The following is a 19,463-nucleotide window of genomic DNA, read 5'->3' on the forward strand; positions in this document are numbered from 1 at the left end:
TCTGCTAACTGATCAATGAGTCCTATACCCAATCAGCAAACGCCGGGTTTTCTTCAATTCTAGCCCTCCTCCTTGGTCCTCTCTGGCTTGTGTGGCTAGTGTGGTTCTCCTCTGGTCATTGTCTACCGATAGTCCAAACTGATCTCCAGATGTGTTTCCCTGGTTGGTTCTTGCTTCTGTCCCTCCTCGCACCTTGTTACCTTGCACAAGACGAGCCGGCACACCGCAGGTTTGAGTACAAGTACAGTTTCAAGAGACCTCATGTCACCCTTCCTGATGGAACTATACCCTTCTGGGAAACCTATGGAGGTAATTTTATTTTACAGTACAAGACTGAATTAAATACATATATTTTACCTTACAATATGTATACTCCACTTGTGTAACCCCTTAGGTGGCCAAAGTATTTTGTATGATGTATAGCAATTTTTCAAAAAAGACAATGGCCGCCAAAATCACATGATTAGATGAGACATTATGGCAGTAATTTACCTTCTCTTAACTTTTTTTTTTTTGGTACCACAAGCTACCACAAACCACTTTCTTGGTTGAAATAATGGTAAATTCTCCTTCATATGCAATTTATCACCCTTAGTATCACACTCCTACATGTGCCACAATTTCTCTGGTCTAAAATGTGGCAAATGTAACAAATGACAAGGGATAAATCTTTTACAAAATTAAAAAAAGTGTAAAAAGACTGACAAAGAATAACTCAACAGTAATGCTTGTGGACCAATGTATCCTCTTGCTATTTAAATTAACATTTTATCAGAATCTATACAGCCATCCTGACATGTATTTTCAAAGTAAGTGCATCTGTCTCATCAAGTCTAGGATCTATTCAATAAAGTATACAGTTTCTATTGTGAAATCGTATATAGTAATTTTGGATTACGATGCTGTACTATAGTTTGGGGTATAAAATCCTGATGTCAGATTCTCTTTAGCTCTTTTGCACAAATGCTTGAATTAGGCTAATAGTTTTCAATGTGTCAGTTAAATTGTCACATAATATGTATTTTTGTAGATGCGGTTTCTGGTCCTGATGAAGTTCGCCTTGTTTCATCAATGAAAAATCGCAAAGGTTCGATGTGGACTAAGAATAATTCTTCTTTTCCACACTGGGAAGTGGATATGTCTATAACGATCTCCGGTCATGGACGTGAAGGGGCAGAGGGACTGGTAAACAGAATTTTAAAATTGTATATGGGAGAAAGAAGCTTTAGAGCGACTCTCCAGAGTCATATACATTTGCCACTCAGATGTGAGATATTAGAATCATTTTACTATTTCAAAATGACTCTTTAAAAAGTTAGTTTAATGTTTTTGACTAAATTGTTTGATTTGGTTCTCTTTTTCTACTTTTAAGACTTGTGTGAAAATCTGACGTAGTTTTAGGTCAAATTTATGCAGATTAATGGAAAATTCTGAAGGTTTCACAAATTTCAAGCATCACTGTAATTGCTATTGTGGTTTGAGGGACCGGTATACCTCAGACCCCTGTAATTACTGTAGATGAGCTGTGTCAGATCACACCAGCAAATATGCAGGAAAATAGCAGGTAGCCATCACTTAGAGGTGATGGTGACTTCTAAAAAAAAAAAGGATGGACAGTCACTTTAAGGCCATGGTCAGATGGACGTAGATTCTCTCATATGAGAATGATTATGCAAATGACGCTCTAATCAAAGTGTGATCCGATTCGCGAGAAAAATGGAGAACAAAATTTCTCCATCTTCTACATTCTCTGAGTCTGAGATGTAATCAGAGTTTGATATTTTACACACCCTCATAGACTAGAATGGGTGAGTGGCATCCAATTTCAAAGTGAAATTATGGCATTCTTGGCATCAGCACTGCCCCACTGAATAACATTGGTCCGAATGCTATCCGATAAAAAAACAATCAGATGGCACTTGTCTAATGTATACGCTGGTGTGAACATGCTCTAAAGGGGATGTACAAGTCAGATTATCCCTCCTAAGCCATCTATATGGGCATATACGTGATAGAAAGTTGAATACAATTATATAAAATATAAATTAGATGTGCCGGACACAGAACTCCCTGCCTCCAAAGCTTATGTTAAATGAAAGGGGGAATAACGAGTGAAACATGTAATGACTGAGAGTCTGCTCTCCTGAATTACATGTTTCACACTGGTAAAGCCCCTTTTGATATTGGGGAGATCTATGTCCTGCCCATAGATCTTAACATCTCATTTACATATTAAGAAAAAAATGATTTTTACGGAATGAAACATCAGATCACAGATCAAAAGGTATCATTCCTATAACCTACATGCCCATATAGAAGGCTTAGGAGGTTGATCCTACTGGCAGATTCCCTTTAAGACTGTTTCTTGCAGTTAGATACCTTTCAAACATTTGATTAAATTACTGAATATATATTCCTAACTCCAGTTAACTAGTGACTGAGGTGTCCTCTAGTTGTGGGTGAGGAGAACATGGGAGGCACCAGAATTGATTGTCTTTCTCTAGCTACTCCTGTCTCTTGTTTAGTAGCATGTTTAATTATTATTGTGCTTATTCTATGGTTTACTAGGTATAGGAAACAAGCGAGCAACATATATACAGGTCCTTCTCAAAAAATTAGCATATAGTGTTAAATTTCATTATTTACCATAATGTAATGATTACAATTAAACTTTCATATATTATAGATTCATTATCCACCAACTGAAATTTGTCAGGTCTTTTATTGTTTTAATACTGATGATTTTGGCCTACAACTCCTGATAACCCAAAAAACCTGTCTCAATAAATTAGCATATCAAGAAAAGGTTCTCTAAACGACCTATTACCCTAATCTTCTGAATCAACTAATTAACTCTAAACACATGCAAAAGATACCTGAGGCTTTTAAAAACTCCCTGCCTGGTTCATTACTCAAAACCCCCATCATGGGTAAGACTAGCGACCTGACAGATGTCAAGAAGGCCATCATTGACACCCTCAAGCAAGAGGGTAAGACCCAGAAAGAAATTTCTCAACAAATAGGCTGTTCCCAGAGTGCTGTATCAAGGCACCTCAATGGTAAGTCTGTTGGAAGGAAACAATGTGGCAGAAAACGCTGTACAACGAGAAGAGGTGACCGGACCCTGAGGAAGATTGTGGAGAAGGACCGATTCCAGACCTTGGGGAACCTGAGGAAGCAGTGGACTGAGTCTGGTGTGGAAACATCCAGAGCCACCGTGCACAGGCGTGTGCAGGAAATGGGCTACAGGTGCCGCATTCCCCAGGTAAAGCCACTTTTGAACCATAAACAGCGGCAGAAGCACCTGACCTGGGCTACAGAGAAGCAGCACTGGACTGTTGCTAAGTGGTCCCAAGTACTTTTTTCTGATGAAAGCAAATTTTGCATGTCATTCGGAAATCAAGGTGCCAGAGTCTGGAGGAAGACTGGGGAGAAGGAAATGCCAAAATGCCTGAAGTCCAGTGTCAAGTACCCAGTCAGTGATGGTGTGGGGTGCCATGTCAGCTGCTGGTGTTGGTCCACTGTGTTTCATCAAGGGCAGGGTCAATGCAGCTAGCTATCAGGAGATTTTGGAGCACTTCATGCTTCCTGGCACCTGCTCACAGTGCCAAAACCACTGGTAAATGGTTTACTGACCATGGTATTACTGTGCTCAATTGGCCTGCCAACTCTCCTGACCTGAACCCCATAGAGAATCTGTGGGATATTGTGAAGAGAAAGTTGAGAGACGCAAGACCCAACACTCTGGATGAGCTTAAGGCCGCTATTGAAGCATCCTGGGCCTCCATAACATCTCAGCAGTGTCACAGGCTGATTGCCTCCATGCCACGCCGCATTGAAGCAGTCATTTCTGCCAAAGGATTCCCGACCAAGTATTGAGTACATAACTGAACATTATTATTTGATGGTTTTTTTGTTTGTTATTAAAAAACACTTTTATTTGATTGGACGGTTGAAATATGCTAATTTATTGAGACAGGTTTTTTGGGTTATCAGGAGTTGTAGGCCAAAATCATCAGTATTAAAACAATAAAAGACCTGACAAAGTTCAGTTGGTGGATAATGAATCTATAATATATGAAAGTTTAATTGTAATCATTACATTATGGTAAATAATGAAATTTAACACTATATGCTAATTTTTTGAGAAGGACCTGTATTTTGACATGGACTTCACATGTGCTAATGCCCAGGGATCACCATGTTCTGGCTGATGGTACATAAAGTAAAAGAAATCCTGTTCAAAATAATAAATGCTAAATCGATAGATCTACCAATATTCTCTCGCTTGGAGGAAATGCTTTTTCGAATAATTTGTCACATTTTTAAATTAATGCAGAATTTTTTTCAATCGGAATGAATGCTATTTTTCCTGGCGTTCCAGATTGTAGTCATGCAGTATACATTATTGCTAGTGACTGTAGGTCTATAGCGTGCATTTACACCATTAATGTTGGGTTTTATTATACTTTCTTGTGATCGGTGGTATAGTGATGAAAGTAGTTTTATAATTTATACTAATTAGAATTACTAAAATACCTTCTTAAAAAAAATAAAAAAACAACTATATTTCACTTTATATATTGATCCACCTTCTTTTGAATGGGACCAGTCATTTAAAAAAAAAAATCACATCACAAAATTAGATGTCAAGAATTTCCCTACAATTATTTCTCCAGAAAAAAAAAAATCTCAGCAATAAATTTGTCATCCATTTCTTCTAGGCCTTTTGGTATACCAGGGAAAAAGGAGAATTGGGCACAGTATTTGGTGCTGCTGATCTTTGGGATGGAGTGGCAATTATTTTTGACACATTTGATCATGATTCTATGGTAAGTTCACGTATTACGGGTGCACATTCACACAGCTATGTCCATGTATCTCAATGTAATTTAAGGCTGTATTCTATCTAGGTAGAAAATTCTTGTCATTCATGGTTCAGCCATGGTGGAGGGACCAGATTCTGAGGAAAATTTAAAAAAGGGAACAGGGAAGAGTTAAGTTAGTAAAATTTGGTGACAGTCCTGACTAAAAAAAATGTGTTTTTAACCCCTTTACGACCTGATGTATAGGTACGTCATATATCGCCTCCCTCTCTTTGATGCTGGCTCCGGCGCTGAGCCCGCATTTTTTCAGGCACATGGAACAAACCTCGCCCATCAATGCCCCGGTCACTTGTTCGTGAGGCGTCGATGGGTTAGCATGACAACCGGGGTCTGCAGGAGACCCCCGTGCTTGTCAATGCTGGTCTGCCATGAGTACCACTCCATGCCGGGCGTAGAAAGCAGATGATCATTTCTCCTACACATAGAAGGATTGAAGCCCTGTTATGTATAGCACAAGCAATCAGAAGATCGCAGCTTCAAGTCTCCTAAGGAGTCTAATGAAGTAAGTAAAAAGTAAAAAAAAAATGGTTTTAAAAATTCAAGTTCAAATCAACCCCCTTTTGACCAATTAAAAATAAAAACACTAAAAAAAATACACATTTGGTATCGCCGCATTTAGAAACGCCCGATCTATAAAAGTATATAAAAATAATTAACCCGATTGGAATAACGAGGCATAATGAGAAAACAATTGAAATGCCAAATTTACGTTTTTTTTGTTGTTACAACATTGCAATAACAGGTGATCAAAATAGCATATCTACGGACCCCCAAAATGGTTTGATAAAAATGTCAGCTTGGTGGGCAAAAAATAAACTCTCACCCATGCGAACTTTATTTCTAGCATTTAGTGAACATGTTAAAAAGAAAACACAAAACAATTGTGGAACTGCACTTTTTTTTGCAATTTCATCGTACTTGGAATTTTTCTCATGTTTTCCAGTACATTATATGGTAAAAAGAATGGTGATGTTCAAAAGTACAACTCATCCTGCAAAAAGCAAGCCCTCACATGGCCATATTGACAGAAAAATAAAAATGTTATGGATCTGGGAAGAAGGAGGAGCAAAAATCGAAAACGCAAAAACTGAAAATCCTAAGACGATGAAGGGGTTAAAACGCTTAAATGTATTAATCAGATTTTTCTTGGGTAGAGCATTTCAGAAAACTAGTGCAGCTTGAGAGAAGTCTTGGAGACGGAATTGGGATTTTCAGAGTATGTAGGATGTTAGTTTTAGATCATTTGCAGAACATTATAAACAATATGTAAAAGACAACAAACTGCTGGAATTGTTAGGGTTGTCCCCAGTATTTTGTATTCCTGAAATGGAATTACTCTGCTATGATGCAATGACATCTTGTTCTGGCGTCCAATCTGCTGGGATGCCGAGTGTACTCAACCACTTCATGAATCTAGAGTGGAGTGACTGCACTATGTATTATATAAACCAATTTGTTAGTGTACTTCATTACCACAATTTCACACTGCACTTTGAATCATTTATCAAATGTTTACAGTAAGTTGTAATCATCAACATTAACAGAAATAAACACTTGAAATAGATCACTCTGTAATGACTATATAATATGAGATTCACTTTTTGGATTGAAGAACTGAAATAAATTAACTTTTTGATGATATTCTAATTTAGTGGGAAGCACCGGTATATGCCATGAGCTTTCATGGAACATATTGCAAACGGACAATGTAAAATGCAGTGTTTGACCTGGAATATGACCATTTTGAACCTTTTACCTTAATCTGTCATAACATTTATCAGCCATGGCAGCAAAGTGTGGAAACTTAGGACAGTACTGCAAGACTGTGGGTGCTAACCACTGAGCCATTACACCACCCTGCCGGTATCTCCTTATCTAGAATTTTATATTTTGCGTTGCCATTTTGCTTGTCATGTAGATATTTGAGCTACTCCAAAGCCTTTTCTTTATATTTTTCATAGCCCTGCTATCTGAAGAATCATTTTCTATTTTTCTTTCTGCAGGGAAATAATCCAGCTATAGTCATTGTGGGCAACAATGGCAAGCTTCAGTATGACCACTTGCGGTAAGTGCAGGGGAAAAAAAACATGATTTTTGGATTTCTACAAATAGAGATATGTATTCAAAGAAAAAAAAATAACTGGTTTCTTTTCGCAAGTGTATATAGCAGAACTGAAATATAAGAATTGTCCGTCCTCTGATATATGGATGGACTGTTACATGCAGCAGCCTATATATACATGTAACAGATAGATATATATATATATATATATATATATATATATATATATATATATATATATATATATATATATATATATATATATATATATATATATATAAAATTTCTGCAGACATTTCATTGTGTTGAAACATAAAACATACAGCACTGACTTGAGGCAGGCACGCCGTCACATGAAAGTCTTGTATTTCTTCTATGTTCAGTAGCTTCCCCATATGATGCAAATGTGGCCCAAGTTTTATTTTCCATCTGCATAGCATTGTGGTTTCATACGGCAGCTACATAGCTGAATTTGTGGCCTGTGTTTCCGTTTCTGTATTTTATTTTTTCCAAAACAGGATTGGAATGGTTTCAGAACAGTAACTCCCTCTATTTCCTACCAGCCGACAAATTACTTTATCAGCTTTCCGAATGCCATAGATTGTGCAACCGTTTATTAGTCGTAAATGATAAAAATAGAGTGAACTGCATTGTCACGTCTTGTACAGAAATAACAGCAGGCATGATGAGAAAAGAAGTCTCTTTTCAGCAATATTTCCTTCTTCATTCTGTTTATTTGTACATATTTGTAGATGCAGCTTCATGCCCCTCCTTAGAGACAGGAACACGCCATATGGCTGTTCCCTCCATTCCCTCCAAGTTCTAATGTCCCCACGCACATATGTGCAGCACTGAATGCGCAGCGTCTTCCTAGCCTGGAATGAAGAACATCTGTTAGCCCTTTGCTATACAGCTTTATGAAGAAATGGATGAAGATACTTAGAAATTGTCCACGTGGTTTTTCCTATTTTTGCATGAAAGAGGAGTACCCTTTTTGCCCTGGTTATTGTTGCTCTTGGCATTATGCTAATACCAGGGTACCATATGTGATGTATCTACACAGTATGTATTATTTCATAGTATCTGACATCTGGTTTGCCAGCATCTGACACTAATTACCTGGAACACTTTGGTGTTGATGCAGAGAGAACATTCTGTATAGCGTTGCTCTGCGCCATACCACTTCCTGACTGCTCGCCAACCCAACAATCTGTACTTCACAACGCAAACACATTACACTCCACTAGCAATTTTATCTAAAGCTACTCTTAAATTGAAAATACATCATAGCCTTATTTTCTTTTAAAGGGAACCTGTCAGGTCCCGTATGTACTCCAACCCAGCAGCATTCACATATGTATTACTAAATTCCCAGGCTAAGTAGCCCTTTATAATTCCTCTTAAATGCATGTTTTTATTATGCTAATTCGGACTTTTTCCCCATACTAATCATCCCTCTTTGCATTTAATAACATCACCAGCTCCTTGCAAATCTTATGCATGCGTGCAGCTCTATTCACATCTGAAGCCGTACACGTGGCCAAAAGAGCAGAAGATGTATGTGAGAAGGTTTTTGCTATTTAATCTGAGAGTAGAAAAATAGGGCAAGAGATCCTGATTCCAGGGATGAGTCACTTATTGGGCTGTGTCTTGTAGATTCAATACAATCAGTGTTTTATCATCAGGAGATTATCACCAGAGGACTAGGTCTCACTTGCAGGCCTGTCAGTGGTATGAGCGTGGTTATACACAGATTTACAAAAGAAAAAAACCCTGTAAAATGTATACTTTATTAAATAACAAAAATACTCTCTGAGGGTCATGAAAATACAGAAAAATCTTTAAATGAGGTGGTGTCCAAACTTTTGGACTGTACTGTATATAATATATATATATATATATATATATATATATATATATATATATATATATATATATATATATATATATATATATACACACAGTTCAAAACACTAACAATGACATACAAAGCCATTCACAACCAGACTCCTCCATACATCTGTGATATGGTCTCCCGTTACCTACCTACAGCAACCTTCGATCATCTCATGATCTCCTGCTCTACTCCTCTCTCATCTCTTCCTCCCACAACCGCATCCAAGATTTCTCCCGTGCTTCCCCTATACTCTGGAACTCTCTACCCCAACACATCAGGCTCTCGCCTACCACGGAAACCTTCAAAAGGAACCTGAAGACCCACCTCTTCCGACAAGCCTACAACCTGCAGTGATCCCCAGTCTACTGAACCGCCACATGACCAGCTCTACCCTCTCCTAGTGTATCCTCACCCATCCCCTGTAGACTGTGAGCCCTCGCGGGCAGGGTCCTCTCTCCTCCTGTACTTGTGTGTGCCTTGTTTTACTCATGTTTATTGTACTTGTCTATATCTGCCCCGTTCACATGTAAAGCGCCATGGAATAAATGGCGCTATAAAAATTGTATTATAATAATAATAATAATAATATATTTTGGGATAAAAATAATTTTTGCGTTTCGGTTGGTTTAAAAATTTTCCCCCATTTACCTTCTATAGCCTCTGTATTTCACAACCAAAAATACCAAGCCCGTGTAATGGATTATATTATTTTAAAAGCTAGATTAGGACTTTGTTTCAGGTAATCCGAGATATTGGTAATTCCTATCCAGGGCACTGTCCACCCCTCTTGAACCAGGTTGATATGGGGCTGGTTCACAACAAATTGTGGGTTATAACCCAAACACAATGCAGTTATATTCAGACTCCAGAAGGTATTCCACCTCCTTACGCAGACAAGAATGCTCTGACCTGATGTGTCCCTATGGAGTTACTAATTACGTTTATGATCATCCTTGTTTGGAGAATGAAAGTTTGACAATGGAGAGATGTATTTCCATGTTCCTGCTAAACAGTATGTCATGGCTTAGTGAACATATATTCCCTTAAAACAAAATTTTATTACAAATTTTAAAACACACACCAACCCAGTGCTTAATGGAAGGAAAAAATCTGCCTAAAAGATACAAAAAGGACCAAGGTCTAGCGCATACCCTTCAATAGCCTTTCCTGTCACCTGCCTGGCTGTGGAGGTTGGCACCCTAAGGGCTTGTTCACACTATCCTTTTTTTGCTGCGGATTTTTCAGCTGCGGATTTGGAAAAACCGCAGTGCAAAACCACGGTGGTTTTCACTGCGGTTTTTTGTGCGGTTTCTACTGCGGATTCCACTGCGGGTTTCCAACTGCACTTTCCTATTGGTGCAGGTGGAAAACCGCTGCGGAATCCGCTGAAAGAATTGACATGCTACTTCTTTTTTTCCGCAGAAAATCCGCGCTGATTTTCAAGCGGAAAAACGCAAAGTGGGCACAGCGGTTTTTGTTTTCCATAGGGTAACATTGTACTGTACCCTGCATGGAAAACGGCTGCGGATCCGCAGCTGCAAATCCGCTGCGGATCCGCAGCAAAAACCGCAAAGTGTGAACATAGCCTAATAACGATTTTTTGGCGCCCCCACTCAACGTGGACTAACCCTCACTGCCCTATCTCACCCTACTATGCAGGTGAGAAAACAATAATGTATAAGAACAGAGATGAAGAAAAGCAAAAAAATGGTCAAAAAAATAAAAAAAACACAATATAATGAAATTAGCAAAAAAGAGAGGCAGGAGCAGGATAAATGCTGTAATTTTTTACAGGGATCCAGCCCCTTCGATACATTAATGGCTAAATACTGCTGATTTGCAGTGGGTATGCTACCAGATATGCCACATAAACATAGTACTTCAGCATAAACAAGAACTATTACCCATACCACACATGATTATATCCTGTAAGCTGTCTAGCCGATTTGAGCACAGATATACAGTGGGGCAAAAAAGTATTTAGTCATTCAGCAATAGTGCAAGTTCCACCACTTAAAAAGATGAGAGGCGTCTGTAATTTACATCATAGGTAGACCTCAACTATGGGAGACAAACTGAGAAAAAAAAATCCAGAAAATCACATTGTCTGTTTTTTTATCATTTTATTTGCATATTATGGTGGAAAATAAGTATTTGGTCAGAAACAAAATTTCATCTCAATACTTTGTAATATATCCTTTGTTGGCAATGACAGAGGTCAAACGTTTTCTGTAAGTCTTCACAAGGTTGCCACACACTGTTGTTGGTATGTTGGCCCATTCCTCCATGCAGATCTCCTCTAGAGCAGTGATGTTTTTGGCTTTTCGCTTGGCAACACGGACTTTCAACTCCCTCCAAAGGTTTTCTATAGGGTTAAGATCTGGAGACTGGCTAGGCCACTCCAGGACCTTGAAATGCTTCTTACGAAGCCACTCCTTCGTTGCCCTGGCGGTGTGCTTTGGATCATTGTCATGTTGAAAGACCCAGCCACGTTTCATCTTCAATGCCCTTGCTGATGGAAGGAGGTTTGCACTCAAAATCTCACGATACATGGCCCCATTCATTCTTTCATGTACCCGGATCAGTCGTCCTGGCCCCTTTGCAGAGAAACAGCCCCAAAGCATGATGTTTCCACCACCATGCTTTACAGTAGGTATGGTGTTTGATGGATGCAACTCAGTATTCTTTATCCTCCAAACACGACAAGTTGTGTTTCTACCAAACAGTTCCAGTTTGGTTTCATCAGACCATAGGACATTCTCCCAAAACTCCTCTGGATCATCCAAATGCTCTCTAGCACACTTCAGACGGGCCCGGACATGTACTGGCTTAAGCAGTGGGACACGTCTGGCACTGCAGGATCTGAGTCCATGGTGGTGTAGTGTGTTACTTATGGTAGGCCTTGTTACATTGGTCCCAGCTCTCTGCAGTTCATTCACTAGGTCCCCCCGCGTGGTTCTGGGATTTTTGCTCACCGTTCTTGTGATCATTCTGACCCCACGGGGTGGGATTTTGCGTGGAGCCCCAGATCGAGGGAGATTATCAGTGGTCTTGAATGTCTTCCATTTTCTAATTATTGCTCCCACTGTTGATTTCTTCACTCCAAGCTGGTTGGCTATTGCAGATTCAGTCTTCCCAGCCTGGTGCAGGGCTACAATTTTGTTTCTGGTGTCCTTTGACAGCTCTTTGGTCTTCACCATAGTGGAGTTTGGAGTCAGACTGTTTGAGGGTGTGCACAGGTGTTATACTGATAACAAGTTTAAACAGGTGCCATTACTACAGATAATGAGTGGAGGAAAGAGGAGACTCTTAAAGAAGAAGTTACAGGTCTGTGAGAGCCAGAAATCTTGATTGTTTCTGACCAAATACTTATTTTCCACCATAATATGCAAATAAAATGATAAAAAAACAGACAATGTGATTTTCTGGATTTTTTTTTCTCAGTTTGTCTCCCATAGTTGAGGTCTACCTATGATGTAAATTACAGACGCCTCTCATCTTTTTAAGTGGTGCAACTTGCACTATTGCTGACTGACTAAATACTTTTTTGCCCCACTGTATATCAATCATCAGTCCAATAGCTGCCCATAGATGAGGCTGACAACATCAGTTATTACTCTAGAATGCCCATAGAGATACACTGAGCCAAACTATAGGGTATGTCAATAGTATCCGAAATGATGCGTGTTACTTATCAGAGTACGTTGTGCCTCAACGCGTTTCCCCGTGGTTCGGTTCATCAGGAGACCCGTCAGAAAAATGTCAGATACCAGATGCCATGGATGGGTAGCAGGTCAGCCTCATCTATGGGCAGCTATTGGACTGATGATTGATATATATCTGTTCTCAAATCGGCTAGACAGATTACAGGATATAATCATGTGTGGTATGGGTAATAGTTCTTGTTTATGCTGAAGTACTATGTTTATGTGGCATATCTGGTAGCATACCCACTGCAAATCAGCAGTATTTAGCGATTAATGTATCGAAGGGGCTGGATCCCTGTAAAAAATTACAGCATTTATCCTGCTTCTGCCTCTCTTTTTTGCTAATTTCATTATATTGTGTTTTTTTTTTTTTTTTGACCATTTTTTTGCTTTTCTTCATCTCTGTTCTTATACATTATTGTTTTCTCACCTGCATAGTAGGGTGAGAGAGGGCAGTGAGGGGTAGTCCACGTTGAGTGGGGGCGCCAAAAAATACTTATTAGGGTGCCAACCTCCACAGCCAGGCAGGTGACAGGAAAGGTTATTGAAGGGTATGCGCTAGACCTTGGTCCTTTTTGTATCTTTTAGGCAGATTTTTTCCTGCCATTAAGCACTGGGTTGGTGTGTGTTTTTAAAATTTGTAATAAAATTTTGTTTTAAGGGAATATATGTTCACGAAGCTTTAACTCTAGTTCCCAGTATGTAATTTTTTTCTAGTATTAAACAGTATGTCACCTTTCATTCTCCATCCTGTGATTATGGGTCTAGCCCAACCTGTTCTCCATAGTACTTCCCAATTAATGACCAAAAGTCATCTTGGTAGGCAAGCAGTACAATGTAACTTATTGAACCCCAAGATTACCCTCTCCCCATCTGTCTATGGGAGTTGGCTTGTACCAGATGGTCAAGGACCTGAAAGTTTTGGAACATTTCCAAGGGTTGTATAGTCAGACTGGTCAGAGAATTCTCATTACCGTGGTCCACAACAATGAAATAATTCAGAAAATAATCCAACAATATGAAGACTTGAATATATCTTGGAGTGATTAAATTGTTAGGTTTTTCACGGGTAAACCCCCTCCAATACAGGGTACAGTAGGTCATATCTTTACACATCCCATACTCTGGGCATTCATTCTAGGTGGGATTGTGTTCGGTTGTTCTCTCTGGATGTGCGGTAGACGAAGGCTTCTTACAAAAGATCTGACTCATGTTGAGGAGTTGTATCGTCTTCAGTCCTAAGTACATCAGTAGGCTGCTCTCATGAGGAGATACAAGAGACCTGCTTCATCCACGATTCATAGTCCTAAGATATCTAACCCTAATATTGCCGACACAAGTCCAGATAGATACAGCTCACGAGTATGTGAATTGATGACCTTCCTCGCTGACCCAGTTTACAATAATTAATCTCTGCGTACTGCAACATGGTGCGTTGTACACTGCAAAGAATACAAGAGGGGGAGTTGTAAGCGACTGGTCAGCCATAATATGCTGAACAGGCGTCTTGGACAATGTCTAGTCAACTAACTTTGCAGCTAATGATTTGAGGCTCTCCCCAGAGTGGAGGTATAAATGACATTAGTGCCATTAGTAAGTATGATGGAGTCCAGAAAGACTGATTGGAACAGCTGCAGGAGGCCATGATAGCTAATAAATGATGTTATATGGTAGTGAGTAGTGTATATGTTAAATTGATATAGAAACCAGGACAGTAGGGCTGTCGGCGTATGAAGAGTTATGGGAGCAGGCTAAGAGCAGTGATGTGAGTAATGACATTAGCTGAAAGGAACATGGAGATTTATAGGATTATAATCAGGTTTGTCACAATACTCATAAATATTGTCATGTCATATCATTGCTTGCTTTATTAAAAAATGTAGACGCCTTTTTTGCAGTATGTAGTTTCCTTTGTGATGGGCTAGCTCAGACTGGAGTATAATTTGGACAAGAACTATATGGTTTTTCATCGAATAGCACTCTCTCCAATATTATAATATGGAGTAGTGCCAACTAGCGTTTATTTTCTCACGCTGAATTGGCATGAAAATAAAATCATTACATGCTGCAATTGCCAGTGTATATAGGACAACACGCACCCATATAAGTCAATGGGTGCGTGCAAAACATCGGATTGCACTCGGATGCCATCTGAGTGCAGTGTGATTACGACCGATGCTTACAATGGAGGAGATGGAGAAATTACTTTCTCCATCTACTCTGCATCTGTGCTGCGATTCTCTCATGCAAGATGATCAGAGCACTGACATGTGGCTGACGCTCGCAGCAGAGTCTGAGCCGAGTGTAATTTGCATATTCCATCAGATGCTATATGCTATGTGACCCTGACCTTATGATATATAGAAAAATCGAATACTGTAGTCTGGGCCAGAACACATATCGCCGTCTCATCTGGACACCTGTGTCTGCTTGCTTCAATTTTCCTGTCTCCTGTATCTGCTCTGTTGCACTTCTCTAATAAACCTCAGGCCCCATTTTGTTGTAGAAGAATTGTCTACAGTGTCTTCTTGAACTTTGTAAGGCTCTCACAGACTTTCTAACAGCTGTCTGCAGAATGAGATTACAGGTTTCTTCCCATATTGATAAATGGGTATTGTCGGATAGCGCTTGGATATACAATCAATTTTGCCATTTACTGATTAATAATTTTTTGGCCATTTTGCAATAATCCAAATTAACAGATAGAACAGCTACTACTTCCCCATTTCTTTACCATCTCTAAACATTCACATTTCAGTACAAATTTGTAATTTGTTGAATGGCCTACGTGTTTCACGGTTGCTCTGGGTCCCTTCTTCATGATTTAAAAAAAAAAAGGCAGAAACCTAATGTTGAATACCCTGCAGTAAATAAATAAACAGCATAGTGCATGAAAATAATATATGATACTTAGTTAACATATTTTATGATCAAAAACATGCAAAAGCCATCCCACCACTTCACGGTGACCCTAATTGGGACGGTCCTAACGCTAATATTAAAAACCTTACTGTTTGTCAAGTGACATGCATGTGGATAAGGCCTGAGAAGGACTTATTTTCTGCAGGGTATTCAATTATTATGTTTTTGTCTTAGGTTTTTTTTTCTGTACAGTGGCCAGTGTGAACGTGCGCTTATACGCTGCATGCACACCAGTTTATATCCCAGTTCATACCTTTGGGTTTTTTCATGATGATTATTCTGATGACGTTGATTTATCTTAAAATGTGTAGACTATTAACCCCTTCATGACCGCCTCTTTTTTCTGTTTTGCGTTTTCGTTTTTCTCTCCACTCCTTCCCAGAGCCATAACTTTTTTTATTTTTCCATCAATATGCCCATGTGAGGGCTTACTTTTTGCAGGACAAGTTGTGCTTTTGAATGACATCATTGGTTTTTGCATGTCATGTACTAGAAAACGGGGAAAAAAAATCCAAGTGCGGTGAAATTGCAAAAAAAGTGCAATTCTACACTTGTTTTTTGTTTGGCCTTTTTGCTAGGTTCATTAAATGCTAAAACTGACCTGCCATTATGATTCTCCAGGTCATTACGAGTTCATAGACACCTAACATGTCTAGGTTATTTTTTATGTAAGTGGTAAAAAAAAAAAAATTGCGCAATTTTCCGATACCCGTAGCGTCTCCATTTTTCATGATCTGGGTTTGGGTGAGGGCTTATTTTTTATGTGACGGGCTGACATTTATAGTACCACTTTGGTGAAGATATGTTCTTTTGATCGCCTGTTATTGCATTTTAACCCCTTTCTGCCAGCTGACGGAATAGTACGTCAGCTGGCAGAACCTCCGCTTTGAGGTGGGCTCTGGCGGTGAGACCACCTCAAAGCCGCGACATGTCTGCTTTGTACAGCTATAAACATAGGGATGGTAGACTTCGGGGAGATCAAAACATCCAACACCACGGAGACACCATCACGTGTTTCTCAACGCAGTGATCCAGATCTGGATCACTGCGTTGAGAAACACGTGATGGTGTCTCCGCGGTGTTGGATGTTTTGATCTCCCCGAGGTCATTCATCCTTATGTTTATAGTCTTTTCACTAGGCACTGCTCCTAATAGCCAGTTTCCTACTCCACACTGATGAGGGGGCAAATACCTCGAAACAGCTGTCTGTGGATGGATACCATGTTTTGGCATAGGTGGTTGTCCTTTATTGGATGCTGCCCTTCCCGTGGTTGTTCATTCCCGGTGAAAGACCTGGCTATTCATTGCTTGCGTTGAGAAACACGTGATGGTGTCTCCGCGGCTTTTCTACATGCTTTGTACAGCTGACATTTTTTTTTAGCTTGGATGCAGGGCAGAATGAAGTAGGGTCCGAGCATCATCCTAACCCTCATCACCAGATGTTATCCCCCCGGGGAGGGGGGGTGATCCTCATGAGACTCAGATATCGGAGGCTCACGCAGACTGTACTGTGATGTCAGGGCAGAAAGAGGAGTAGGGTGACTCTCACGGTGAGGAATGTGATAATGCAGAGGATGATGATGAGGTTGTAGATCCCACTTGGTGTGAACACAGAGGCACGCAGCTGAGTAGGTCATCTGAGGAGATGGAGGAGGAAGCAGATGAGGAGGTTACGTTGCACCATACGGTGCTGACACGGAGTTTTGCAACCACATCCTCTGCCGCAAATGTGGCTTTGGCCAGCAGTGTTTGTTGGTCTGCAGCTCGCAGGGGTGGCAAGGGTTGCTTAGCCTGGGCCTTTTTTGACACTGCAAAGGATGAGTCAACTCACGTTATCTGCCAACTTTGCAAAAAAAATGAGTAGAGGGAAAATGTGCAATAATTTGACTACTGTATGCATGAACCTTCACATGCGCAATAAGCATGCGTTACTCTAGCAATCCCACTGCTAGACCAGCGGATCTCAACAACCATCAGCCACCCCATCAACCATATCTGCTGCTTCTTCCTCCTCCTCTGTTGCCATGCCAAGTATTGTTACGCAGGTCTCCAACTGCAGAACCTCTGTTACCTTACCCGCTCCAGTACGGCTGAGTGAGAGCCAGCCGTCAGCTGTAACGGAAGCGGATATGCATGCTATTTTTGACTGATCTCAGAGAACGAGCACACCACAACTTTATCAATCCACCGTATCTCTGCCTGCATCTCACTCACAGTCCAGCAGTTTGTCCGGTTCACCGTACTCCGCCTTCTCTCAGCACTGCAGCCCGCTCTTGGTCCCGCAGTTGGGGTCACGTAAAACATTGTTTCCTCCTACACATGACAAAGCTAAGAAGTTGAACTCCACCATTTCCAATCTGTTGGGCACAGAAATGCTGCCTTTCCGCCTGGTAGATAAAGATGTTTTCTGAAAGCTGATGGCCATCGCAGTCCCCCAGTAACAGTTGCCCAGATGCCATTACTTCTCTAAGAAAACTTTGCCTGCGCTACACCAGCATGTCGCAGACAAGATCACCCATTCCTTGAGTACATCTATGCCAGGGTACATTTCACCACAGACACTTGGACGAGTAACCATGGCCAAGGGTGTTACATCTTGCTGACTAGGCACTGGGTGACTCTGGTGGCTGTGGGGGCAGACGGGAGAGGGGCTGCTCCACAAGTATTGGAATCCCCAAGGCTTGCAAGCAAACCTTCCTCCACTGCTTTCATACTTCCTCCATTGCTTCTGCCTCCTCCTTTAGGACTTCCACCTGCGTGCTCAACCTCTGCCTTAATGAGACGCATTTCAACATTGCAGATCGAATTTCCACCACCTCCGTACTGCACAGCCAGGGCTCACCGCAATCGGGCAGTGTTTAAATTTATATGCCTTGGAGATCGCAGTCATACAGCTGAAGACTGTGGACAGCTCTCCAGGCTGAGTTTAAGCAATGGCTGTCTCCGCTGAACCTGGATCTAGGGAAGGCCGGGTCTGATAACAGTGCAAACCTGGTGGCAGCCCTACGGCGAGGCAGGCTCACACACATGCCTTGCATGGCTTACCTCACGTCCTCAACCTGGTGGTATAGCGATTTCTCCACCACTATTCTGGTCTGGGTGAGATGCTGCAGAAAGCACAGAAGCTGTGTGCTCACTTCCGCCATTCGCACCCCTCAGGTCATTGACTTGCATTGATACAGAGGTCTTTGTCCATGCCAGTGAACAGTTTGATATGCAATGTGCCGACACGGTGGAATTCCACTCTGCACATGTTGCAGCGACTGTGGCAGCAGCAACGAGCCCTGACACAGTACGGCATGTCATATATTCTGGGCCAATGCAGTACGAACAAGGCGTATATCACGTTTACGGAGTGGGCACAGATTAAGCACCTCTGCACCCTTCTGCACAGTTTCAAAATGGCTACTAAGATGGTTAGTGCTGACGATGTTGTCATCAGCATCACTATTCCGGTCATCTACATGCTCGAGCAGACATTAAATAGCCTGCAGGAGGACATGGTGGTCCCAGAGGAAGAAGAGGATTATGCCGAAGTGATAACATTGTCTCAAAGTTCCAGACTGTTGTCACACAAGCAGGTGCCAACAGAGGGTGGATTACTGCCATCGAGGGGGGCTTGTGATACCAGGCAAACTATTAGTAAAGGTGCAAGAGTCTAGGAACAAATGGAGGAGGAAGAGGTGATGAGCGAGCAACTGTCAGGAGATGAAGAGGATAATCATCCCCTCTTTGTTGTTTGTGATTGGCATGAGGGGACGGAGGAAATAAGCATCAGTGTTACCCAGCCACCAACACAGCATGGGCTTGGACCTGATGGAAGAGCCCGACATATGAGTGCCTTCTTGCTGCACTATCTGCAACATGATTCCCATATAGTTATGATTCTAAATAGTGCGGACTACTGGGTTGCCACTCTGTTAGATCCACGTTACAAGACCAAATTTTGCTAGATGCTTCCCACCCTGGAAAGGAACTCGCGATTGCTA

The 19,463-nt window shown here is 40.9% G+C and overlaps 1 protein-coding gene across 1 annotated transcript in view; it reads left to right on the forward strand.

The window, feature by feature from the left end:
- Window positions 1–404: 404 nt before the first annotated feature.
- LOC143775659 (protein ERGIC-53-like) overlaps window positions 405–19,463 on the forward strand; it is a 146,061-nt gene continuing 127,002 nt past the window's right edge. The window contains exons 1-3 of the mRNA XM_077264048.1: window positions 405–1,185; window positions 4,725–4,832; window positions 6,890–6,951. Coding sequence (XP_077120163.1) covers window positions 991–1,185; window positions 4,725–4,832; window positions 6,890–6,951 — 365 coding nt within the window. The 5' untranslated portion in view covers window positions 405–990. The remainder of the gene's footprint in view (window positions 1,186–4,724; window positions 4,833–6,889; window positions 6,952–19,463) is intronic.

Source organism: Ranitomeya variabilis, chromosome 5 (assembly GCF_051348905.1).
Source record: "Ranitomeya variabilis isolate aRanVar5 chromosome 5, aRanVar5.hap1, whole genome shotgun sequence".
Lineage (NCBI taxonomy): Eukaryota > Metazoa > Chordata > Amphibia > Anura > Dendrobatidae > Ranitomeya > Ranitomeya variabilis.